Source organism: Lagopus muta, chromosome 5 (genome assembly GCF_023343835.1).
Source record: "Lagopus muta isolate bLagMut1 chromosome 5, bLagMut1 primary, whole genome shotgun sequence".
NCBI lineage: Eukaryota > Metazoa > Chordata > Aves > Galliformes > Phasianidae > Lagopus > Lagopus muta.
Window position 1 is genome coordinate 5,329,257 of NC_064437.1, and position 26,280 is coordinate 5,355,536.

The 26,280-nt window shown below is 42.8% G+C and overlaps 1 protein-coding gene and 2 long non-coding RNA genes across 5 annotated transcripts in view; 1 reads left to right on the plus strand and 2 right to left on the minus strand.

Moving 5' to 3' along the window:
• The window catches only part of LRP8 (LDL receptor related protein 8), a 150,894-nt gene extending 134,623 nt beyond the window's left edge, over window positions 1-16,271 (plus strand). For 2 of the 3 annotated variants that reach the window (XM_048944603.1, XM_048944604.1), the window contains exons 6-19: window positions 138-260; window positions 596-718; window positions 3,506-3,625; window positions 3,755-3,880; window positions 4,917-5,088; window positions 7,612-7,839; window positions 8,415-8,533; window positions 9,448-9,587; window positions 10,890-11,031; window positions 11,844-11,996; window positions 12,577-12,798; window positions 14,412-14,480; window positions 14,707-14,879; window positions 15,866-16,271. In XM_048944603.1, the coding sequence (XP_048800560.1) occupies window positions 138-260; window positions 596-718; window positions 3,506-3,625; window positions 3,755-3,880; window positions 4,917-5,088; window positions 7,612-7,839; window positions 8,415-8,533; window positions 9,448-9,587; window positions 10,890-11,031; window positions 11,844-11,996; window positions 12,577-12,798; window positions 14,412-14,480; window positions 14,707-14,879; window positions 15,866-15,904 (1,949 nt within the window). In that variant the 3' untranslated portion in view covers window positions 15,905-16,271. The remainder of the gene's footprint in view (window positions 1-137; window positions 261-595; window positions 719-3,505; window positions 3,626-3,754; window positions 3,881-4,916; window positions 5,089-7,611; window positions 7,840-8,414; window positions 8,534-9,447; window positions 9,588-10,889; window positions 11,032-11,843; window positions 11,997-12,576; window positions 12,799-14,411; window positions 14,481-14,706; window positions 14,880-15,865) is intronic. The other variant, XM_048944605.1, reaches the window with a different exon arrangement.
• On the minus strand, window positions 7,854-10,998 carry LOC125693116 (uncharacterized). Its single transcript, XR_007377002.1, has 3 exons — window positions 10,911-10,998; window positions 8,372-8,432; window positions 7,854-8,050 (listed from the first exon to the last, which is right to left on the minus strand). It is a non-coding gene; the product is annotated as an uncharacterized LOC125693116 (long non-coding RNA).
• A 561-nt stretch (window positions 16,272-16,832) lies between the features above and the next one.
• On the minus strand, window positions 16,833-25,944 carry LOC125693115 (uncharacterized). The gene is made up of 3 exons (XR_007377001.1): window positions 25,853-25,944; window positions 19,333-19,589; window positions 16,833-17,192 (listed from the first exon to the last, which is right to left on the minus strand). It is a non-coding gene; the product is annotated as an uncharacterized LOC125693115 (long non-coding RNA).
• Window positions 25,945-26,280: the final 336 nt, after the last annotated feature.

Genomic DNA, 26,280 nt, shown 5'->3' on the forward strand with positions numbered 1-26,280 from the left:
AGTTGCTGCCTGTTGCTTTGGTGGAAGCAGTTGATCCTTCTGAAGGAGGGCACGAAGCTCCTGCAGTGTCAGACAAAAAGCACCACACAGAAAGTTCAGGTGCTGTGTGGATGATGCTTACGTGTGTTTTTTTAAAGCTCTGGTGACCTGCAGACCGGATGAATTTCAGTGCGGGGATGGGACCTGCATCCATGGAGCAAAGCAGTGTGACAGAGTGCACGACTGTCCTGACAACAGTGACGAGGCAGGCTGTGTCCAAGGTATGTACAAAACAGCACTGCGTTCCTTGTGCTCGGTTTTATAAAACTGCAGGAGAGCTGCAGAAGGAGGAGGCCTGCACTGCTCCTCTGTGCCACAACAGGCTGCTTCCTGCAGAGAGCTGTAAGCCATTCTGGCAGTGGGGTTGCTTGGGAGAGATGGTTGTGCTGACCAGGCAGACTGCACGCCTTGAAAAGTTCCTCGCATCATACTCAGTCTTTTGCTTAATCTCATCCCATTTCTGCTAATGACACCTTCTTAAAGCTCTGTGTCAGGCTTTTTGTTGTCTTGAGCCTTACCTAACTTAGTTGCTTTCCTCTCTTGCCCGACATGACAGAGTCAGCATGTGAAAGTCCCAGCAAGTTTCAGTGTAAGAGTGGAGAGTGCATTGACGGAGGCAAAGTGTGCGATTCACATAGAGACTGCAGGGACTGGTCTGACGAGCCTCTGAAAGAATGTGGTACAGTACTTGCCTTCTACGTGTTGCTCTTGTTGTAACTGCTTCCCCTCTCCTCCATCTGGTGCTCACAGCTTTGAGTGTAACCACATGTAGCTGCTAATGCTATTTCTCACTCTGCTTCTCTTTCCTTGCCTTTATTCTCTCTTCACCCTTCACATGAATATAATTAGTAGCCCAGTCTGATCATCTGCCAGTGTGAACTGTGCCCTTCTCAGTCCAACTTTTGATCTTGGAGGGATGTTTGAGCTGAGCACAGGACTAGCAACCAGGAATTCCCCCTCTTCTCAGACACTGGGGTCTTCCACAGCATCGACCAGTTTATTTGGCCTCGCTGCCAAAAATTACCTGTGAATTACTGAAAGATGAGCAAAAACATTGTAAAGGTTTAGCATTGGTAACATCTTTGAAGGTGAAAGCATGCAGTGAGTGGCAGCATCCACTAAGCAATAATTTCAGCCACTGGGTTTGTTGCTGCGTCCTGTAGAAATGACAACAAGCTGCTGTCTGCAGCATCCTGCTGGCTGTGGGCTGCTGAGAACAGCCAGGCCATGAGAGCCTGGTCTGCTCCTGGGCTGTGGGAGTCAGCAGAACAGAAAGCTGCAGGTTGGGGAGCAGAGCCTCTCTGTCCTTTTCTTACCAGGCATTGCAGGTGCCAACCCCAACCTAGAGCACCACTGCCACACCATTGGTTCTTCCCCGGGGGCAGAAGTGCCTCAGACAGGCTGCTGTGCTGTCCCTTTCCATGACTTCATGGAGCACCAGTAGCATTGGAGCTCTGTGCCTGCAACTTAAATATCTCCTGTTCAGGGAGAGTTGTTGGCTTCTCTGTGCTGGACAAGAAGTGTGTGAGTTCCCAGAAAGGATGCTCTTACCCTGTGCTTTCAGAACATCCTTGCTTTCTTCTGCACTAATCCACATCTCCCTGTCTTTCTGAGTGGGTGTTGCAACTTGTCTGCCTGTGAAGGTCTCAAAGCCAGCAGCCCAGTTGGCTGAGGAGACTGGGTTCAGCCTTAACATGGTGCTGTGACTGCCTCGTTGTGGTCCTAGGCTGGCAGCTGAGTGCCATTTGAGTTAGGAAGCTGTGCAGAGAACAGACTCCAAAGGAGACATGCTTCTTTAAGACTGCAGAATGATGTAGATTGTTGTGAATTTTGACATGCAGCCACAGGTAATCTGCACAGCAGCCCGGGAGATGCGGGGTGTTCTCCTCAGCATGGTGTGTCTGTACAGCTGCGTGCTCGCCTTTGCAGTGCCCTCCATGGTTCCCCAGAAAAGCACTGAAGAGGCAGAGCATCGCTTATCTCACTTAAAGCAGGCAGTGAATATGATGCTGAAGTTTGGGTAATGGGCAGCAGCTGTCCAGCAGAAAGAGAGCAGGCTGCTATCTCTGCCTTTCCTCCTCAGCTCCTGTTGAGAAGTGCAGCAGGTGAGCCAACACCTGATTTACAATCTCCAAAATTATTCCACAAAGCCTCTGAAACCAGAGGAAACATTTGCATGAGAGCTTGCTTGTCAGTTGAAACAGTCTTTGTTGTGTTTTGCAAAGAGAAGTTGTGCATGGATATGATGCAGTTTCCTAGAGGCCTGTGCAAGTGCAGGAATAGGTGATATTCATTAATAAACAACACTGAACAGTGCCAACACACACAGTGACTTTGTGGACCCTTTCTTGGAACCCAGTGAACTTGCTCTGTTAATAACTTATTGATACCTGTGTACGTATGTGTCTCTGATAGGAAGGTGAAGCCATCCCAGAGCTGGGATGGGGTTCTCTGACATGATATCTTCTCAGCTACTGACTTCAATTGGCCTGTGGTTGTTTTTGTTTTCTTTCAAGAGCAGTGGTTTAATGGCTGTGCTGCACTGCTCACCTGTGTCATACAAGGAAGCAAGAAGTAAAAGATAAATGAAAATTTTGCCTTTAAATTGCATTAAGAAATGAAGTAAATCAGCTTTGCTTGTTCCACTGAACCTGCTATCCCTGAAATCCCACAGCTTCTGTACAGCAGCCTTAAGGAGAAAACTTCCTCTTCACCTTCTAAAGGTTAATTACAACAAGAAGAAATGTTATTTCTGACAGAAAATCAGCTTTCTTGAATCTCTCATTTAATTCTAGTTAAAAAGACACATTTAGTCTATTTTTCATTTCAGCTCTTGAAGGCAGGATCAGCCTTGGATTAGGCAGGGGCCCAGGAGGGGATGGGGGCTGGTTTTCCATGATTGCACACTTGGGCTGCTGCTGCAATTCAGGCGTTGCTGGAATTGTCACTCAGATCCTTCCTTGGTGCTGGATGGGGAAACAGTACAGTAGTTCAAAGCAGCTGGCCTCTGGGAGATGAGACTCCCCTAGCATGAATTATCAAAGCTCAAAAAGACTGTTCAGAAAAGTCAACATTAACCAGTGCATGGGGAAGGAGTCACCTCCTGGAGAGCACCCTTAGGTCCCTTGGAAGTGCCTCACAGCTGGCAGAATATGCTCAAAGCAGTGGGTTTCTGATGGATGAGATGCAGAGATGCACAGATGCTGTGTCCCCAGGGCTCCCTCTTCATTTAGCCATTAGCCTTCAGTCCAACTGATCATAACAGTGTTGGTTTGGAATAATAAAGAGCAAGGAAGAGATACAGTGATGGCTTCCTTTCTCTGAAGTCACTCATATGCTCAGTGTGGCCAACACCTGGCTACCAGAAGCTGGCAGCTATGGGAAAATGTGCATTTGACCTTAATTTTATTCAAACTTACGACTGGAACCCCTCCTTTCCCATAGATAACCTGTCTGCCTCTTGCAGGTATTAACGAATGCTCTGTGAACAACGGTGGTTGCTCACACATATGCAAAGACTTGAAGATAGGCTACGAATGTGAATGCCCGCCCGGATACAAGCTTCTGGATAAAAAGACGTGTGGAGGTAATTTACATGCAAACAGCAGTCCCCTGTGTGTCACCATACAGAGACATGCTTATATGCTCTTCAGCATTGCTCCATCACAGATGGTTTGATTTCAAGTTATTGATGGGTTTCAAACACTCCTTTCAGACATAGATGAATGTGAGAATCCAGACGCTTGTAGCCAGATCTGCATTAATTACAAGGGGGACTACAAATGTGAGTGCTACGAGGGATACGAGATGGACACCCTGTCCAAGAACTGCAAGGCTGTAGGTAAGGAAGCCCGACAGGCTCTTAAACTCTGACTGCTCAACATCACAACTCTGATAAGAAAACACACTTGCAGGGCTGAGCCTAGGGGAGCAGAGGCAAAAGTTAACTAGCAAGCACAGGCATTAATTTCAAGCAGCACGGAACTGCTGCAGTGATAGCAGATGTGTCTCTAGGCAAGAACTACTGAGAGTGCAGATCAGAGTATTTTAACCATGTGCAGAGCAAGATTACGATCACTAGTTGGCTGTTTGAAGCTGAAACTCGAAAGCCTCTTGACAGGTTTCACTAAAAACAGCACAGAAAAAAATATTTACTGGTAGTCATGTTAAAAGAAAACAACCCAATTAAAACATGGTAGGTTATCACCTCTCCACCTACCCAGCCTCATACACAAATACCAACGTGAGCAACAGCAGCTTGCTTGGGTTTATTGCAGAAATGAACGTTAATGTCAGGGATTGCAGCCTTTCTGAAAGGCTGTGGCCTGGGCTGGCCTGAGAACATGACTGCTGTTACAGTTTGACCAGCACTCAGGCTGCAGACTCTAGCCCACAAAGAAGAGATGTGAGATGTATTATATAAGCCCAAGTTCTTGGTTGGGTGATGCAAGGTCAGCACATATGTGACAGCCTAAAATAGAATTAAATGTCCTCCTAGCAATGAGATCCTGGCTTTGCTGGATTCAGTGTGGCTCTGCCATGCCTTGGTCTGGCTGCCTGCCTTCCCTCCAGCCACCCTGGAAGGCTTTCTCTCTTCCTTGTCCTGACCATGAATCACCGAAACTGAGCCCTGGATTTTGTATCTAAAATGTATAATTGAATGTGGGGACGTTCCCCAGAGGCTGGGTGACAGGGTGCTGTGCCCTGTGCCTGTATGTGTTAACTGTCTACGTTGGGCCAGAAGCCACTTGGACCTGCTGCTGGCATAAAGCAGATTGGTGACTTATTGCTGTTCACTTTGTTGTTGTTTGAGGAAATGATGTATCCAGCCTTTAGGCCAGCTGCTATAACAACAAATGCACTTCTTTCTGTGTCAGGAAAGAGTCCCTACCTCATCTTCACCAACCGCCACGAGGTCCGTAAGATAGACCTGGTGAAAAGGGACTACTCTCGCATCATTCCCATGCTGAAAAATGTCGTGGCACTGGATGTGGAGGTGGCAACAAACAGAATATATTGGTGTGATTTGTTCTACCGAAAAATCTACAGGTAAGGGCTAAGAGAGAGAGTGTGTTTTGGTACCTTTCTAAAGCTGTGTTTCAGTTTGTAGGGACGATATGCAGAGAACAATGCAGTGAACCTGGGGATTTTCTTCCCTTACTGCATTACCTGTTGTGGCCCAGACTTTGTAAGCTTTTCAGGAACTGATAAAGAAATCAGGGCTTGTGCAGTTACTTGGCTTGAAAATGCAGGGAGGCTTTTCATGAGCAATAGATCCCACTGCATTTGTGCAATTACACGTGGACTCGTTTACTTAACGATCATCCTGCCAAGTGAGGCTGCTGTGCTGTGTGCTTCATGTACATGAAACCAAAAGGACTTGGCATCTGAAGGCACAGAGGCAAGTGGTGAAAGCAAGGATACTGGTTGACCACTGGAGGCTCTGCTAGAGTAGATGAAAATCCACAGCACTTGATCACAGACTACATTTCATATCCTGTAATTTGTTTCCCTTTTTTTTTTTCCAGCTGTTTTTGTACATTCATTACCATTATTATGTACTGGAGCTTGTAAGGGTGTCTAGTCAAAAACACATTTAATTTATGCACTGAAAATTCCCCATGTATATTCTGATTTGCATAGCTATTGCACCCTATTGCAGTTTCAGCAGCAATTTGTTTTAGATTTTAGCTAATGATCAGACAAAAAGGTTGATTGGTTTCAGTGCATAGGAGCCAAGCTGAGGTTTTTGCAGGCTGTGCTAGCTTTCGTGCCACTGGCATGGAAATTTGCCCAGGTTGTCCTCATTACTCAGCACTCAGGTAGCTGGGCAGGTATCCTGAACAGCACTGTGTGGCCCTGGAAATGGGGAGGTAGCTCAGCAGCAAGCTACTTGCACTGTGTCTAATCCTGCAGGTATGGGTGGGCACATAGAGAACTATTTAAGACGCTGCTCCTTCTGCAGCAGACAGTTAATGCCCTGGACTGAGAGCCCCGAGCAGTGCTCATGCCCTACGTATGACTGTACCAAGCCTGGTTCCTTTTCTGAACAGCAGAATTTTTATCTTTCTCAGTCCTGCTTACATTAGCTTTATTTTGAATCCTATCTTTCCTGCAGAGCAGGCTGTGTAATCATCATTTCGTAACAATTAATGCTGCTGCTGGAGATGCTGCTGATATCACTAATACCCACCACAGGAGTCCTGTGGGAAGCAGCAGGCTATAGATCCCCTCTTTCTTGACACTCACTTCACTTCTCTTTCTGCCACTGAGATGTTGTCCCCATCAGGGTGTTAGAAGATATTTTATTAGGTATTTAGTTCCTGGGAGAATCAGAATGTCACTTCTGTATTCCCACCCTCTCATTCTGAAGCCCCAGGAGCTCCTTGTTTTTTCCACTAGTGCATCGAGTCACATTCATGGCTCAGTGCCGTGTTGGAAGGTGTGAACATGGCTGTTTCACTAGGGAGGAATTAGCTGGGCTGGAACTGCAGTCAGAATGTGTGGTGTTCATCAGACCAAAGTAACAGCAGCTTGGGAACACAGCCACATGCTCTGCAGAACCCCCAGTGGCACCATTCATTTAGTGTTGGGTCAGAGAGAAACCAAAGGCGTTCCCCATAACACCTCCATCTTCGGGAGGTGCAGCACCCTCTGCTAATCCATGTGGACTCAGCACAGCCATCCCAGCCTGGGCTACAGAAAACAGCATCGAACTATTGCAAAGGCACAGTTCCATGGCCAAAGGCAGGATGGACACTGAACAGGAGACATTAATCTCAACTGTGCAGAGGGAGAAAAAGTTGTGGGGTTTTTTATTTGTTTGCTTTTAACCAAATTCTTCTAAGAGCCAGAAACACCAATGCAAACTCAGAATTTCTGATTCCATTTAGAATTGCTCTGATAGTGCTATAGACTGCAGAATAACAGAATCACCTGTGCTTGTAGGTGTAATATTGGGTTATTCGTGGAACCTCCATCTAGCATCTCCTGCCTTTCATTAATGTCTTTAAAAGATTCTGAGGCTGATATTAAGTGAAGATTTTCTTTGTATCTAACAAGAAATCACTTGCCAAATTAGTATAGCTTCATGAATCCCTTTGATGAATTAAAAAGTTACACAGGTCCTAATTCTGCAGCACATTTAAGCATGTTTATTTGTATGCTAAATTCAACTCTGTTCAGCAGAGCACTGAAGATAATAATATTTCCAATGTCCATAAATCCCAATAAATGGTACTACTGAAGTTAATGTGCCCTAAGTCAGATGCGGTGCTAAATTGTGCAGTTGTAGCAGGAAGCTGGTAGGAACATAAAATAACAGTTCCCTGTCCTGGAAATGCCTGCCATCCAAATACAGAGGTAGGACAAGGTAGAGGAGAAAGCAGCAGAAGGATGCAGTACACAGCTGTAAGGGTTTCTTTGTCAGTCATCTTGCCACATGTGCACTCTGTTCTCTTGGGGTTGGTGTGATGCTGCCAGCACTCAGCCCTTCCTGAGCTCCAGCCCTGTGCACATCTGCACAGCCTTCTCTGTGCCATGCCAGCCCGGTGACAAATCCTGTCTCTGCAGTGCATACATAGACAAAGCCAGCGACACAGCGGAGCAGGTGATTCTGATAGACAGCCAGCTGAACTCTCCGGAAGGGCTGGCGATTGACTGGGTTCACAAGAACATCTACTGGACAGATTCTGGAAACAAGACTATCTCAGTGGCCACTGCAGATGGGAGCAGGAGGAGGACACTTTTTAACAGCGACCTCAGTGAGCCGAGAGCCATTGCTGTTGATCCCACACGGAGGTGAGTGTGAAAAGGAAATGTTTGTGCTTTTCAGACGGAATTCCAGTTGTCTTTCTGCCTCCCACAAAACTCATGTGCATCACATGTGCCATAAATTGGATCCTAACGGATTTACTTACATGTTTAAAGATAAGGGCCTCTGTAAGGGCTTACATAGGACTGCTGAGGTGCTTCAAAGAGCTGGTTCAGGTAAATCTCTGCATGGCAGCTGCTGTAAGAGAAAGTTTTGGAAATTATGCTGGGTTGTGAGCCAGGAGGACCTGAGCTCAGGCACTCAGGTTATGTTGGGAAATCACATAAGTATGACAGGAGTGTGGGATAAGCAAAGTCTACACATCTACCACAGACACCATGAGATATTTTGGGGTTTGATATTCTGGTGTAAGTTCTGTGGCAGAGTAACCTGTGGGACAGGAGCAAGGCAGCTCCACTAAAATGCGTATCAAGGTAAACTGAAGTGACCAGGGGCCTTTGCAACATCAAGCAGAGAGCACTGTAACACTCTCCCCAATCAATAGTTCAAATTTCTTACCCTGGGGTCCAATTCACTGTCTCCTTGCATCCATCTCTTTTAGGTTCATGTACTGGTCTGACTGGGGAGACAAAGCGAAGATTGAGAAAGCAGGCCTCAATGGTGTGGGGCGGCAAGTGCTGGTGTCTGACAACATTGAGTGGCCAAATGGCATCACGCTTGGTAAGCAGCTGGGTCACAGCTACAGGATCCACTGTGGCTAATGTAAATGTCTTGTAAAGTAGGCAAATGCAGCCAGAGTTAAAGACATCCACGTTTAGCACCACGCAGGTGTGAGGTTCTCCACTTGGTGTTATGTTTGAAAATTCTGTCCATAAAAGGATGTAGGAGAAAATGTTACAACTGTTGCATATTGTTGAAGTGCTACTGCTGTGAACAAATAATGTTATCCTTTAATAATTAAGAAATTAATTAATGGCTTGTTTTATTGCAGAATTTGTTCTTTGTTGGCACTCATCCACTGGCATTCAGTTTAGTGAACTCATCCAAAATAAGCAGATTTGCTCCAGGAAGAGACATTCAGTTCACAGCATTCTAAATAACACTGGGCCCTTCCCTCCCGCTTTTACCTGCATCCTCCCCAAAATCTTTCTGGTCTGGGGAAGAAGGTTTCCACTGCTGCCATCCCCTCAGCCTGCAGCAGAAGGACTTTTGGAACCCAGCATTCTTCATCACAGAACATGTGTTAATCACGCAGCTCCTTCAGAAAGATGTCAGTTTTGAAGCCCAGTTGTTATTTTCCAGCAAGAGGCCAACAACTAAATAGGACTGAGTGGCCCTGGAGGAGCACCTCTGGGAAGCCCAAAGTGCAGCTGCCCTGCTCCTTCTGGTACCAAACAATGCTGTCAGTCCAGCATACACACACACCCCAGAATGTTTCTCTTTTTTAATCTCAGAAGGTCTTATCCCAGCATATCTGGGCACTGAGTCAAAATCACAACTAGTGTTAAAAAAAACTTTTAAAAGCCTAATAATAAAGAGATTAGTCATGCTGCCAGCAGGAAAAAAATGCTGGGAAGTGCAAAAGAATTGCAGAAGCTGTGTGTAATTTTGCTTCATTGTGTTTTACTTCTCAGATTTGCTGAATCAGCGTCTCTACTGGGTGGACTCCAAATTGCATTCACTCTCCTGCATTGATTTCAATGGCAGCAACAGAAAAGTTCTGATTTCTTCTGTTGATGATCTGAGCCATCCTTTTGGCTTGGCAGTGTTTGAGGTAAGAGTCAATATCGGGTGAGAAAAGACTGGAGGTCTCAGAGCTCTTCTTGATTGAAAGCTCTGCCTTTTGCATAGCACAGAAAGCTGAGTGAGGGCGTTTGCTGCTATAGTAACTGATTAACCTGGTGTGGGTTCAGCAGGGAAAATAGTTTTCTAAAGCCCTTAATCAGGAGTGATGCATCGCCTCACGCTTTTACCTTATGTAGTACAAGTGAATCCCTGAGTGGCAGGCAGTGCTTGGTTATCGCTCCCATGTGACTGCACAAGTCATGGCTTTCCCTTGAGGTGGACTGAGCCAAACGCCCGTGCAGAGGCTGAAACTGTTAGCAAGAGACAGGAGAAACCACACTGCGATTAGCAGTGGGCAGCCGTTCACCCAGTGACACTGCAGCATGTCCTGAGTCTGCTGCTGCTGAGTCAGACTTTGAGGGGAGCTGCATGGATCGCGGCAGCCGCCCAGCCCCCTGCCGAGCACCCTGCTGTGCCCAGCATTTTTGTTTCACATGCATGCTTGTGTTGCACTTTCCAGTGCTAACAGAATCCTCAGGGGAGGACGGCCCCATAAGTCTGGGGGTCGATTGCTTGCGCTGTCCTCTGGCCATTCCAGTATCTGCAGAAGTGTCCTCAAACATTTTCACCTGTGGCAGGAGTCTGAAGGCTGCAGTGGGCAGTATGTGTGCCAGGCGCTCACAGGGCTCCCCCTGCAGTCACTGAGCACCAGTGCGTTGCTGAGTTGGGGATTTGGCATTCAAAAGGTATTTATTTGTTCACCTAGTTCAGGACGGCAGATAGTTCACTTTCAGCTTCAGCTGCTGCTGTTATGACACACAAATCCTGCCAGACATCAGAGCAGTGTCTCCGTACAAAAAACTGCAAGTCTGATCCTACAAAAACATATGCCTATCTTCACAAAGAAGTCTTCTGGCCCCTAATTAAACTTAAAAACCCAATTGCATTCTTGTATGATTGTAGATTCTTGTAGTACTCATCTTACTCCTGTTTTTAAAAAACCAAAAAGGTGCAGGAGCATCCCAAAAGGTCCAGAATTTGGATATAACCAAATTCCTGCTCCCTCAATCTCACAGCGACTCCAAATTACTGAGCACTCCTAAACACTATTGCACTACTGCGCTTTTTAGACATGCAAAAGAAAAGAGCTGCACGTGGAAGTACCATAAAACCAAAGTTATCCCAGCACAGGAAAACAGCACATTCATTTTTGTGACTACTAGAGGTTAGTCCAGCTTGAGTTGGAACTGGGCAGGGTGGTCAGGTCAGAAATCCTATGTATTTCCTGCAGGACAGAGTGTTCTGGACTGACCTGGAGAATGAAGCAATCTTCAGTGCCAACAGGCTGAGTGGCTTGGACATCTCTGTTTTAGCAGAAAATCTCAATAATCCTCACGACATCGTTGTATTTCATGAATTAAAGCAGCCCAAAGGTAAGACGTGTCTCTCGTGTCCTTAAATCAGATTTATTTGAGCTACTAAATGAACTGCTTCCTGATGGTTTCTGATGAGAGAAAAAGCACAGGTAATAATGTGAAATCAATGCCTGATGTTTGAAGTTCCTGCATAATTAATTCAACAGCAGCACCTACTGAAAAATCTGCCACTTGTTAATTGCTGTTTAATTAGTGTCTTTGATAGCAGAATTACTCTCATTACTGTGATCACTTTCCATTCATTACATATTTAGGCCATACTGCAGCCTGGAAGTGTCACAGCAAGGTGAGCATATGGAGAATGGCACTCAGCACCAGGCTGCTGAGCAAATAACATAAAAAACTGCTTCATGACACCAGGAAGCCAGCTTCTGACCCAGGATAACTGAAGCTCACCCTGAGAAAGTTCAGTGAGGAGTGCATGGCTTGTGTCCATCTGCTGTGAGCATGTACAGATGCTCTCCTCACTCAGCAGCATCAGTCTGTGAATGTTCTAAATAATTATTAGTGGCAATCAACAAGCCATTCAGATATCATCTTTATTGTGCAGAATCTGAACCACTGGTTTGTGAATGAGTACATTATGACAAAAGCAGCTGGAGCTGTGTGAGGCTGTTAATTTTTTATTTGCCAATCTCTCCTCAGTTTTTATAGCAGTACGTAAGGTTTTACTCCAAACTGTAAAGATGATTAAGGAGGGCAATTGATCAAGGTAGAGAGTTGAAACGAGTCTTCTTAAGAGGCTTAATGGTTCTTTGCTGAGGGGAAAAAAAAAAAAATAACTTGTCTTTTCTTGTGTCTTTGAATAGCTCCAGACTCCTGTGAGCTCAGCCCCCAGCCAAATGGAGGCTGTGAGTATTTGTGTCTTCCTGCACCTCACATCTCTCCCCATTCCCCCAAGTACACGTGTGCCTGTCCTGACAACATGTGGCTGGGTCCTGACATGAAAAAATGCTACAAAGGTAAATACAATCTTATCACTATTGTGCTGTCCCAATAAAACTATACTTAATGGTGGAACACATACATTAGCTTTGGAATTCCACATATATTCTGTCTTCTGAACACAGCACTGCACTATTCCTTATTGAAAACCTGTATTATTTTTTGAAAGCATCATCAGGAAAAAATGAGGAAAAGAAGGGATGATCCCTAGGTCTGAAAATGTGGATGGTCAATAAGTGATACACATTTGCCATGTTTCTGCTCTGTAGATACTGGATCGGGAAAAGCCACAATCATTGCTGAAGAGACTGGTGGTTGCAATATAATTTTCCCTAACGTGCAGATAGATCCTGGTACAAATTCAGTACCTTCTCAAAAAATGAGTACTTTAATTTATTAACCATCTTCCAGACAGAGTACTTCACTACTATTAATTAAAGTTTGATTTCAGAAAAAAAAATTCTGCAGCTGGAGATCTATCAGTTCTGTGCTCGGCAAGTAGAACTGGAATTTGATTTCTGTTTCTAACCAGCAAACAACACAATCCGCCCTGTTTGTGATTTGCTGTTTTGTTTCATCATTGCTTTTGCTTTTCAGATCTTCCAACCACTCCAGCTACCACAGTGGTTCCTACAACCACAGCATCTCATCCTGTCACTGCCTCCACTGTGACTGTAACTGGCAGAGCCAACACCACCACCGCCGTCGTCCCCAGAGCTGTATCAGAAGCCACGACTGCCACCCCGAGTTCTCATTCAACCACATCCATCCTCATCGATTCTGAGATGACCACTGGAAACAGCAACTTGTCACAGCACTGTAAGTGTATGAGATTCTTCTTTTCTTTTTCAATTTATACATTGCCACAAAATCTCATGAACAAGTAGCAGACTGTACCTAACAGCCGAGCTATAGAAGGTCATATGAAGGCACATCTTCTTGCATAGCAGGAGAAATCAGGTATTCTGTATGCAGATGCCTCTGTTCTGATCAGGTGGTTCCAGTTGCTCAGAATCTTAGGGCACTCGTATCAGGCTTTCATCCCATGTGTGTAAAGCTGACTCTAGAGATAAGGCCCTGCAATATGTATACTTGCCCTGGGCTCACTACTAGTCCACCTTGGCTTCAGTGTTGTTTGTAGTGCTGCTGACCTAAATATGAATGAGTCTACAGATGGCTTATGTATTTTGCTTAATAGTGTTGTGATCCAGCACAGGCTATGAGTGAGACAAACTTCCTGTCCAGCTGTAGCCCTGTCGGACATTTGGGATTACTGCAGTCCAAGTCAAGCTGCTGCTGCTTTGCATGGCTGGGCTCTGTGTTAATGTGGCCTGATCCATGAAATACAGTAGAAGTTGTGCATTACATGGCACAAAAGTAGTCTGAGGGCATTAACAGGCTCTCCTGAAGTTTACCCTACATTATGAGTGAAGAATGAAACCCCAGTCTATCATTACAGTGCTATCACATCATCCCTCCAGCTTGTCCTGTCTCACGTAAAACTGCAAAGCTGACCTGCTTTTCCAAAATCAGTTCTAATCCAAAGAAGAATTTATTCTTCAGAACTGTCGTTGAAGACCTCAAACAGATCCAGATTGCTTTAACAGACTAATAGATTAAAATACTTCACTTAAAAAAACATTTCAATAACTGGAACAGGTTGTTTTCATTGCACTTGGAAAGCAAAAATAAGCCATCCTGCTTTGACTGTGATGCCTCTTTGAAGCAATCAGTGAACTCGCTTTGTAGTGCATAGGGGAAAATAGAATCTGATTTATAAAATTCGCTCTTGTAAGTCCTGCTTGTGCAAATTTCCTTTCAAATGTAATAATTAACTTAAGCCATAGATGCTAAGTTCTTTTAAGTATGTGTGTTTGAATAGTCTGACCTATTATTAGGTGAATAGTCATATAATGGAACAATCTGCCAAGGGGAATTGTTTAAAAGGATAAATTGCCTTTTAAGTTTCATGAATTGATGAATCTGAAGACAAACTACAGTTAGTTTCCTTCTTCTATATTCCAGCTACTTTAACACAACTATTTTCTGTGCTGATCCCCTATTATTAGAGCTCAGAGCAAACATTTTGAGGTCACTCTTGCATGCTGTAGCAGGCTGCAGCAACCACTGATGTATGTGGTGACCAGCTCCATAGCTGTACATGGTACATGTAGATGCACACATGCACACATGCATGTGCACACAGAGCAGGTACTGCATTCCTAAGAAACAGTTCAGCTCAACCCAGCCCAGCCTTCTGTGTACATTTGTCTCTTTCTATTCTTCTCCCTGATTATTTAATTCCAAACTTTTTATGAACTCTTTGGTAACAAATACTTTATGATGGGCAGAACAACAGCTTACTGCCATAAAGCATTCTTTAGCTGTGGCTTTAAAACCTGTGAACGAGTGAAATATTTCTGTAATTACAGATTCGAATAATGGCCAAGGCTTTGATTCAACTGTGACAGCAGCTGTTATTGGAATTGTCATTCCTGTTGGTAAGCTGATTTGATTTAAATATTGAAGGAGATCATTCTGAAATATTAGTGTAATTAAACTTTTGTGACTCTCAAGATTGGGGGGTGGGAGAGAGTAGAGGAACTGCTGAAATGAGTCTGGATTTGAGACAGTAGTGAAGGATATAGACTTGCCTAGGAACATCTCAGCAGATTCCTCCTTTCTCCACAAAACTGGCTAACAGCAGTTTTTGCCTCCTTTCATCAGTGGTTATTGGCCTGCTGTGCATGGGGGGATACCTCATCTGGAGAAACTGGAAACGGAAGAACACTAAAAGCATGAATTTTGATAATCCAGTATATAGGAAGACAACAGAAGAGGAAGATGAAGATGAAATCCATATTGGTCGGACTGCCCAAATTGGACATGTCTATCCAGCAGTAAGTATCTGAGGAACCTACTGACACAGATGCATTTTGCTGAGAATCTGGCTTAGAGAATTATCTCTCACATTGTTGGAGATTTGATGTTATTAGTTCTGTTTTTTGTCATTATATAATTCAGTAATCACTGAACAGGCAGAAGACTAAACTTGTCTTAAAATAGAGTGGTGTGTATAATATAATGCTGTTTAAATGAAGAGCATCTGTTCTAATCAGTACAGTCTGCTTTATACTTGCTGTCGTTCCATCTCAAGAGCTCAGTATGTGACAACTGATGACTTATCTTCTGAAAGGTTCCACGTTGCTCAGACTCCTACCAAGTACCTGAACTATTTTAAGGATAACTTCCATTTCCGTGCAAACCAGGGAGAAATTGTATTTTCCATACAATAGAACAGTGCAAAAGTCAGATTTCTCACATGGGGAAGTGTAAGAAGTTAAGGAAATTTGTCTTGGCAACATTAATCTTTACAAAAATGAAATACTCGCTTTGTCAGTAAATCCTTTGTATGTAGAAAAAGAGAAACTGTTGTGCGTGGCAGCTGGTCTGCATTGGAGCTTCCTTCCAAGAAGCAGCCCTCACGAGATGAAGCACTGGCAGTAATAACTGCTTTGTATTTTCGGAAGAGAGAGAGATCTTGAGTGAGTGAAGGTGATAGTTTCTGTAGGAAGGTAGGAACTTAACTAATGCCCTGTATTACCTGAAAGTCACCTAGAAGTCGTCAGTCCTTACAAGGAATTCTATCCGTGTAATGTACAAGTAAAGTGAACTGTCCAATGCCTCTGTAGTAAAACTTCAGGGAGAGACCTCATTTAGGGGAAAAATCAGTACATGAAATAGTATTTGTCACCATTACATGAAGGCAGCAAAGAGATTTTTAACAGGAAATACAACTTGAAACCAAATTCTGATACTGTTGCTCGTGTATCAAAATTCACAAGTCACAGATTTTCTCCTCAAGTTTGCTTTTCTTCCTTCACAGCGTGTAGCACTGAGCTTAGAAGATGATGGGTTGCCATGAGGACAAAGTTGCTGCTTCAACCAGAACGCACCGAACAAGTTTTCTTTGGATCACAAAACCTGCTTCTTTATTTGAATCATTATTTATGTTGCAGAAGGGTAACCACAGAGTTATAATGAACTGCAAACATCCAAAGGATGTGAGAGTTTTGTATGTATAATCTTTTATACACATTTTAACTTGTTGCACTACCCATTTGTGATAGTCAATAAGCAACTGCTGAGCTACTAACTCAATGTACATAACCAGCAGGCTGACGGTTCAGTAGCTACTGCTTTATTTTAAGACTATATTTATAGATATTTTGTAAATATACTGAATATGCTTTGTGGCTATCCATCAACATAAGTAAAATAAGTCCTGTACAGACCGTTTAGAAATATTTATTAACAAAATCTGGATTATAAGATCTGATCTGTAAATATAGTAGAGGGGTGAGAGTATTTATTTTTTGTATGTTTGGCTTGCTGTGCATAGATTATCTGTGTATATATCTATCTAGTCTAGATAGATATATAGGCATATAAATATATACATATATATAAATATATACATATATTTTAAAACTACTGGGCTATGTTTATGAAAATTAGGGATAATTGAATTTTTACCAGGTGTTTGAAGTTCACTTTCAAATCTAAAGACACAAAGTAAGAAACAGCTGTACTGTAAGACAGCCCATAAATGACAGCCATAACAAACAGGGCTTCTGTTTCCCAAAGTGGCCTGCAAGGGTTGCTTTCACCTTTTCCAGTTTAGCCAGCTTCACCTGCACTGCTTTGAGCTGTAGAGCTGTTGCTAACAGCATTTCAGGCAGGAGGAGCTCCTACAGTGACCCCATTTTTCATTCTGTACTGTTGCTTTTTACAGGTTGGTACAAATCTGATTTTTTTCATTTGTTTCTAACGATAAACCTAAATCTTTTGCCCTCCATTAGGCATCCTGCTCCTCTCACATGCATTTAGAATTAGCAGAAACAAAGGTTGAGACACATTTTCTCAGATACCCAAAGTGAGCACTCAGGAAGGCTCATCAGGAAATAGTTCCTCAAAACAGAAGGTAATCCCTTACCTTCTGGATCCTTTCCCCCCTCCTTTCTTCATTGAGAGTCTCAATTTAGGAGGTACTGTGGGGCAGTGTCTTAGTTCAGCATAAGTGGAATTCATTGAAGTGCAGCAGCTGTCATCAAAGCGAATGCCTGCACTGTGGAAGATCTGACATAAGAGTGCGAGACAAGGTTCAAAACTCACAGCTCTATCAATAGCTGATTCCTGGAATTCAGTGGTATCTGAAAAAAAACAAAACATCACAGGAAAAAGAGGTTGAAAGCATTCTGCTCTGTTAGTAACTGCCTTTCATTCTCTGTGGTTCCCAAACTTTGTTTCTCTCTCCTGCAGACTTCAATAGCACTGTTACCATCACCCCATAAGACAGTGAAGAGTCTAAATATGCACCATGTCTCCTAAGAGTTACAATGAACCAAGATTAAAATAGTTGACATAATCCTGCTGCAGAAATAGGCAATAAGGAGTCTAGGAATTCTTATATTTACTCCTTTGATGGCAGAAAGATATATGAATATATTTAAACAGACTCCTCCTGCAGAAGAACATCACCTTTGTGATGGCCTGGGATTCCAAGATACTGCTTTAGGAAGGAGAAATCAAGAACAGCCTCTTTCTCTTGCTAAACTAGCCTCCCTTTCGTACACAGCTACTTCCCCACCCCTTCAGTTCCAGTAGCTTATTTAAGGTCTGTGCACTGAAATGGAAAACATTAATGTAAGGCTCTGCACTCAGGTTCACCAAGTTTCCTATCAAACCACAGCAGGTGCTGATTCTTCACCTCAAAGGGCACAAACAGGCAGTTAGGCCAAAAGCAAGGCCTTCTTCCAGCTGGTGTTTTTCACCTGTTCCATGCAGCAGAGAGGACTGTCCAGGTCCTCCTCCCCCTCTCTCTCATTGTGGTACAGATTGCTGGTGTGAGCTGAGGGTAGCAGTGTTGTTTGGCAGGGTTGTTCAGAAGACCCTCTGCTTTTCTTAGCTCATGCTGTGAGACTCCCAGGAAGTAGATGAGTTAAGGTGAATTGGACTTGAGTTCTTGACTAAGAAAGGAACAAGTTGTCTAAAGACCTAGGGTAGCACTTCCCTACTTTCGCTCAAACTACTCACTTCACAGCCTTTGTAGACAACATCTAAAGAATCAAGCACCCTTCTGTTCAAATTCGAGATTTTAAGGCAGTACAGAAGTGACTGAGATACCCAGTTACTGTTCCAAGGTGTGAAGCTGTGTCTGCAAATTCATGCACTGTGTGCATGAAGAAAAACTGAGAGAAGGCTGTATGTGACAACACTGTAACTAACAGACATGTAAATAGATTTGGAAGTTCTACAGTTTTGATACTTTTCTAAGAGGACGTACACACAAACCTGTATAAACCATGTAAAAAAGGCTGCATTTTTTGTAAATGAACTCAATGTGCAGTGTTGATTTCAACTAAACACCTTTTTATTTAAGAAATTATTTTAAATAACAGTTCAGGTTGTTAGGATGATATTTAACATTGTGAACACTTCTGATCCGTCTTGTCATGTTGGAGTTCTGTTAAAGTAAGTTCTTGCTTGGTGCCTTTTGTGTTTCAGTTTTTGGTATGGACAAAAGGACCAGGGAGGGGTGGGGAGGGATCTGCTGTGTAACACGTGCTGTACTTACATGAACAAGGATTACTGAAAACCAAATGAATACGTTTGTAAAACAGTGCACTGTTTCTATAGAAAGATTAAATTTTTTTTATCTGCGCCTACTGAGCTAATTACATTTTAGCACTGAAAATGCTGTCTCTTAGAACTGGTACTGTACTGCATTTTGGTCTGCCTTTTCCTTAGCTCTGAATTGTTAAAACTGGAAGAGGGGCTTAGGGCCCTGTTGGCATACTTTAGCTGTCCTCTTTGGAATTTCACCATCTGTAGCAGCTACAGCATCATAACAGGAATAACAAAGACAGGTTACGGCCAGCTTTAAGTAAGCAGACTGTTTTGTTTAGCAGAGGGCTGAGACCTGGAAAGTCCCCTCCATCCTAAGTCATTCTACGCACTGCTAAAGCCTTCAGAAGTAGTGTGTATCTTAAAAGTAATTTTTAAGTCATTCAATTAAAATATTTCAATTAAACATGTTAGGAGAGTAATACAGCAGTAAATAGAAGTAATTACCAGAAAAAACATGCGAGTGCTCCATGTCCAATCTATTGCATGGCAGCCAGCCCAGGCCAGGTGGAACCAGAATGGGTCTTAAGGTCCCTTCCTCTCCCTCTCTCCCCCTCTCCCTCCCACCCTCCCTCCCTCGATAGATAGATAGATATACCACAGTCTATTTGCACATTAACACACTGGCCAACTCAAAGCAGTTATTAACAAAACACACTCACTTACTTTGCTGGTCCTGGTGCCCAAACAGCTACAACAGGAGCACTTCAGAGGCAGCTACAGTTGCTTCGGATGCCCTGGGAACAATACAGGTTAACAAAGGTATCCACAAGCCCTGCAGTGCCAGCTTCCTGCAGTCAAAGTTTGACACTTGTTGTGGATTATCCTGATGACAACAGCAGAGGTTTCAATTTTGAAGCTGTGTTACTGCAACATCTGGCAACTGATCATTTCCTGGGATTTCTCAGCTAGCACATCAGGACCTGACAACAGAAAAAAAATACAGTCTTCTCAGCAGCAAGACTTGGGAATAGAAATATAAGGCTGTTACAGGGTGGAGGGCATACATAACAAGCAACCTGAAGCTGGTTAAAGTACAATACAAATTCTGCCTTGTGAGGTAATGGGATTTCCCACTCCTAAAGACACCCATCCACCATAAATATAGCAAAAAGCTCCTACAATGGAAACTCTGCATTCCACAGCACATAAAGATGGTCTTTAAAAAGTTCTTCACACAAGGATGGAGCCTCACCATAGAACACAGGTATCCAACAGGGAACTTCCCTACCAACTCACTGAGTAAATCACATTCAGGATTTTTATCTTAGGAATCTGCCGGACAAGGAATTAACTAGTAATTTATTTTCATGTATTTATTCCCCCTCTGGAACACAGCTGAGAGCACATACATTCATTTATTTTAAGCCATCACACAGTAAGGGGAATGGAAAACCTTATGGCCAAATGTTCAAGAAAAGCCCCTGAACTAATTGCTATTAAGCACAAACGTGTAAGGTCTAAGCAATGAGAACACTCTGCAGTAATGCTCAGAAGATACACAGTACTTGCCAATTAAAGCTTATGTACAAGGTTTGATGACAGGAATTCTCTTAAGCTAAATCTAAGCCACTAATAATGAAAGTCTGACAGAAGTGATTGGAAATATACACTCAATTATTATCAGCTGAAGGCATCACCGGTAATAAAAGTGGTAAAGATGTGACAATAACTTTTTCAAACACGTCAGCTCTGCAAGAGAGCAGATGAGGATAAGAGAATCTGGTGCTTTACAGGAAACTCATGATAAACATGGATTTTTAAGTTTCCAACATAACCTTGATCTTCCCATCTTAAGGCCAAACGCAACTAAAAAAGATACTGAGAAAGTCAACCAGGGTAATCAAACGAGCTTGTGCATCTTTTCAAAGCTTCAACTCAGTGGCAAAGGGAAACAACATTGAAAAGATAAGCTATATAACACCTATATCTAAAATCTTTATTCCCTAGTGCTTTATTTGCACCATTAATTACTCCCCATTTCTCACAGTACCAGAACTCGAAAGCATGCAGTGACATTTAATCAGATAGCAGGTTCAAAATACATGAAAAAATACTCATGGAATGCATAACTACACTGTGGCACCCTCTGCAGCACTGTCCTGTGAGTACAGGGCTGCCTGTGGCTCATTACAGCATTTCAGCTGCACCTTCTGGACCCTGAGGCAGTGAACTCAGGAAGCTGAAAGCTGGGCACACACAGGGGTAGCCACATACACTGCGTCCTCATCTCTTCCTCAGCATCCATTACAAGCTACTGTCAGAAATTAGATAGAGTAGACACAACAGACTGCAACACAATCAGGTGAGTAATTTCTTGTATTTGCTTTCCTTCCTGTTTAAATTATCTTATTTTCTACAGACTGCATAGAAGTTTCTTTAGAAAATGCAATCACTGAAGCTTAACAAACGTTGTCCAAGTGAACAAAGCAGTGCATGGACATCAGAGCAAGCTGGTTCCACTCACAACAGCACCAGGCAATTACACACTGTCCTTCCTCCATGCTTTAATCTTTGCAGCATGAAAAATGAACCCACATCTTCATTAAACATTTTATAACAGGCCCAGATAATTACATGCTAAGAATTCCTGCAAATTTGGTGCAAGAACACATATGGCCCAAGTTCGACTGTCATTACTCTTACTGAAACTGTTTTAGGCACTTGCAGTTCACAATATCACTGTTGAATCCAAAAGAAGAAAAAACAAAATGCACGGTTTGGATCTCTCATAAATGAGTGTTGGTCTTTTTGCAGGAAAGGTTACATCTCAAATGTTTTTGCCACGTTGAGGTTAAGCAGATGCGCACTCCAAACCAGCATGGTAAGAAGTGACATTTATAAATGAGGTCTAAAATACATTTTTTTTCTTCTTTTGGTCATTTAAGAACTATTCAATAAAAACCACTGACAGACTGTCGTTGTGAATGCCTACTTTGTCTTTGCAGACAAGGAGAGAAAAACACAGGACAGGGACCAGTAAGGTTGTCCCTCTCCTTACCTATCACTGCCAGCCCAGGACACAGCTACAGATCAGCACTGATGACTTTCAGAATCACCACTTTTAGCTGAACAACCACTAAATGCAGAACATTGGTTTTTTTTTCCCCTTCAGTTGTGCTATCAGTTTACAGAAGCAGTCATTATGTAGTTTTAATATATAAAGGCACTAACACATTAGAAGAAAAGTCTTCAAACCATCAACACTAGAATCAGATATTCTGATACACAGAGACATGAATGCATCCCAGTGCAAAGACAGGACATGGCCCCACCTGCACCCCTGCATAAATCACTGAGACACTGACAGAAGCACCCAGTGATCATGCTGCCCTTGATGACACTGCATTACCATGTACTTTCAGCTACACCGTTACAGGGGGTGGCAAAAGACCATTTCTGGTATCAATGAGGTAAAAGGGACTAGGATCAGGAAACAACAACAACAAACCAGTCAGTGGGAGTTACACATTCCAACAGAGAACGTTCCAGTGTTTCTTTAGTTCACAGGGAACTGAAACAAGGCTCCTCCACCTGCATCTGAAATACAGCTCAAAGCCATTCAAGATGCACTCCTGTTCACAATAGCAGATGTTTCACCATGCCCAAACTACTTCAGGCCCTGTAGCCAGGGATGATCCAGCCACAGATCATGGATCAAACAATTCCAGATCTGCTACAAAAGGTCACATCTTAGCACAAGCAACTTTGTGAGAATACATTCTCTTGAAGTCCTCCCACAAGCCTAAAAAAAGACCAATAAACCCCCCCTGCATCAACTCCAGCATTAACTACTCAGTAAGTCACACACAAAACAACAAGCCAATGATTTCTGGTTTTCTATTGTGTCTTCAATGTAGAAAGCAGGCATATTTTTGATATCCACTGCACAGAAAGAATACCCTGAATTAACAGAGGGGGGGAAAAAGGGTAAGGAATGTGACAATATCACAACTGAAGTGGATGGGATATGAGAAAGCAAAATATCCATATTGGAAATAATCACAAAATAACATAGCCTGCAGTTGCATCACGGACTCAGTAGGTGTTGTGCACAGCAACTGTGTTACCATCCATCCAGTTCTCCCTCTCTGCACAGCAGCCTTGCACGCCGACTCTGCATTGATTCCTCTGAACTGCAGCTGCACAAACTACCACAGACCATACAAACAGCTCAGGTCTCTTAACACACTCCCTGCTACTACACAGCCAAGTGTCAAACACCCCCTCACATCTCAGCCAAGAAACAACAAAGCAGACTTCACATCCAAGTGCTGCTGTGGTCCCCCTCCCTTTAAAACTCATTGCCATTTAAATTAACAGAAGAACAAGAAGCTTTCTTGAACAAAGTCATCAATCAATTTCAATCCACTTCTCCAGAAGAACGTAACTGAAGGGGAACTGTGCAGGACACTCACACAAGAACATAATGCACACGCTTTGCTTCCTAAGGAAAAAAATGAAGTCAACTTAGCTTCAGCAAAGACAATTATTCATCCCTATGTACACCATAAAATTCAGGAAGGGTTCAACTGCAATATTCCAGTGCCCTTGCCAGCAATGTGCCAATTCCCAAGGCTATGGGAGGTGACAAGAAGTTCTGCCCTATTCTACTTTGTGAGGGTGGGGAAGAAGAAAGAAAAAAAAAATCAAGAAACAATTCTCCAATATAATTTATAGCTTGGGCATCTGTAGCCTCATTCAATCACAGTGTGGGAGAAAGAAAAGAAGCCATGGAAGATGCAGGTAGTTTAGCTCAGTTTAAGCAGAGGACCAGACAGAAAAAAAGGGAGAGGAGGAACCTCTCTTGTAAGCATCCTAGATACACTGGCACTTTTCTGCCATCTCAATCTGCCAAAACACCACTGGAAAACAGGGCTGGCAAAGTGCTTAGCAATAACATTTTCTGTAATTATGTTCAAAATGGTTAAACAGCTATTTTTCTAAAGGCAAACAAAGAGCCCACCCAAATTGTTAAGTTTAATGCTTGCCTGCCACATTAGATTTCTGTCTGCTAAGCCCTCCACAAACAGCTGTGACTTGAAAGCCTGAACAAAAGACAGTAAATACTGCAGAAATTCCCTCCATTAATCTCTGATATTTATCTATCACAGACCACAGGCCATGCTCCAAAATTACATGATGTAGATCTCTATTTAAAAAAAAAAAAAATCCATTTTAATTCAGAAATCCTTTTCAAAATTCTAGTTGATTTTACTCAGACATAACTGAGAGCAGCCCCAAGAGAAATCAAAGCAATCTGCAATTACCAAAATGAAACAAAGGGGTTGATAAACCAAGGGATCTTGAACTTCACTGAGTTCATGCACAGGATTAAGAAATTCCATCTCTGCAAAGACCATCACAGAAATACTGTGTTGAGTGGATAATTCAGAGAGGGCACTAAAAAAATTGAGGAAGTTTTAGCAGAGACCTAGGAAAAATGCTACAGTATAAAAAAATAAACACACAGAAAGCTCTCTCCCTCCTCTCACAAGCTGGACTGTGAACTGAGCACTGGCTTCAGGGAAAAGCTGGCAGATACTTTGCTACATTAGAGGATTCTTGTACTAGAACATTCTTCATTTAGCAGAAAAAGCTGCAACAAATCAAAAGGCCATGAGCAGAAATCAGCTAAATTCTATGAAAAGTGAATGTTTTTAAACTTTGCAGTAACTTCTCATTGGGTAAATTTATCAACTGGTGGCTTTTGAAGACCAAAGGGTTTTAACTTGATCCTACCATCAGTGGAAGACAACAGGAGGTGTGTATGAAATGCAGGAAAAGACCTTGATGCCTGAATTACTACAAGTTGAAAGGCACACATCACACACTTTGTCAAATTCCATTTTCTAAACGGCACCACGTAGCTTTAAAAATAGTAAGTGAAAGTCCCCTCCAATATCTAAATGATTATCTCTGTACTCACAGATAGGGAATAAAGCCATCTAGGATTTTCCAGCAGCACCAGAACAGGCCTCCAACTGCCCTACAGCATTCTATAAACACTTCACTGCTTATTTGCTGGTGTTTCATTTGAAAGCTTAGCTGCTATGAGTTCCTGAGAACAGCAGCACAGGTGGCAGTAAGTGCAGTTATAGACTTGGCTCTACAGAGCCTAAAACACACACAGGTGATGCTTAAGGGGACAGGGCAAAGTTCTATTCTTCAGCAGCCTTCAGTACGATTGGGCAAACCTGATCCAGATTGCAGCTGCAGACTGAGAAAAGATTCTATTGAGAACAGCTCGAAACTGCCTGCCTTCTGAACTCCTTCATTACAACGCCCCGGCCTCATTGCAATAAAAAATTTATTTCAGTGCAGGAATATTGGAAAACAAAAAGCCAACAATTCAGAAACGATGACACGCTGCTGAGAAGCTGCACTGAGCAAAAATAACACAAGAGAGAACAACCACAATTCATCTTCCAACATGCTGAGTTTTAGAGATGACAGCATGGGATTGTCATTTTGCAGGAGTCAGGTTTTTTAAATACACAGTGGAACTTGCAGTAAACTTCATTACAGTTTATGCAATTACTTGACACAGTTACCTCCCTCTCTCCTGAGGGACCTACACACTGCTACCCACACAGCAGCCTACATAAGGCTCAGTTTAACCCTAAATCCTGAAGCAGAGCCTTTTAATCTACAGGCTTAGAAACTTTTGAATGTCAGTTAGTCGGTTCAAAGCAAAATCCTAGCAGAGACAACATAACATACAAATTCATTTTACAAAAGCACTGACAGTATTAGTGATATAGTCTAGAAAATACCCTTAGCTTTCATTTCACATCTCCTTTCTAGAGCATGCTCTGCCTTCACAACAAGTAGCAGTGAAATGGAGCACCTCTGGCTGCTTCTGCAGATCAGAAAGCTGCAGCCCCATTTTGGTTAATATTTTCTCCTTTAAGAAAAATCAGCACATCAGGCTTATCAGAATGTCTACATCATCAAATCCAAAGGGCATCAAGGATGTCAGACCATATTCACCCAGTACTGGCTACTGTCTTTTCCTCAGAAGATTAAGCAAGGTGGTTTCCACTGATCTGCCGAAGATTCCAGGCATCTCTTGCTCTTTTCAGCTGTAAAGAAGCTGTAACTCAAGTAAGCTATCCTTTCCAAATCAAATTTTGTTGGTTAACACCAATCTTATGTGATGTTAATTTCATCTACTTACCCCTACCTATGCAGCAGCAGGCATTGAGTATCTCTCCTTCTCAGCTTTATTTTTTAAGAAACTAACAAAAGCAGTCTGAACAACAATCAAAAACAACACGTCCTTCCACAGAGACTGAGAAGAACTACTAAAGAAAGAGCATGACGTGTGAGTGAGACCACTGGTAATTAGAAAGAAACAAAGCAGCTGGACGTGAGCTGTGGGAGGGGACTGACACAGCTGACACTTGCTCTGAAGATTTGTTCATCTTCTAAGAACAAATTTGAACCTCACAGTATGCACACAGGTGCTGCTGACAGAAGAAATGCAAGTAACTAAGAAAAAATACATGCAGGATAACTATTTTAATTCTTGAATTCATGACAGCTTTGGCACCCGATCGTTAGTTCTGTTACTCAGTATAAAGCAAAAATCTTTGGCAGTTTGAGAATTGA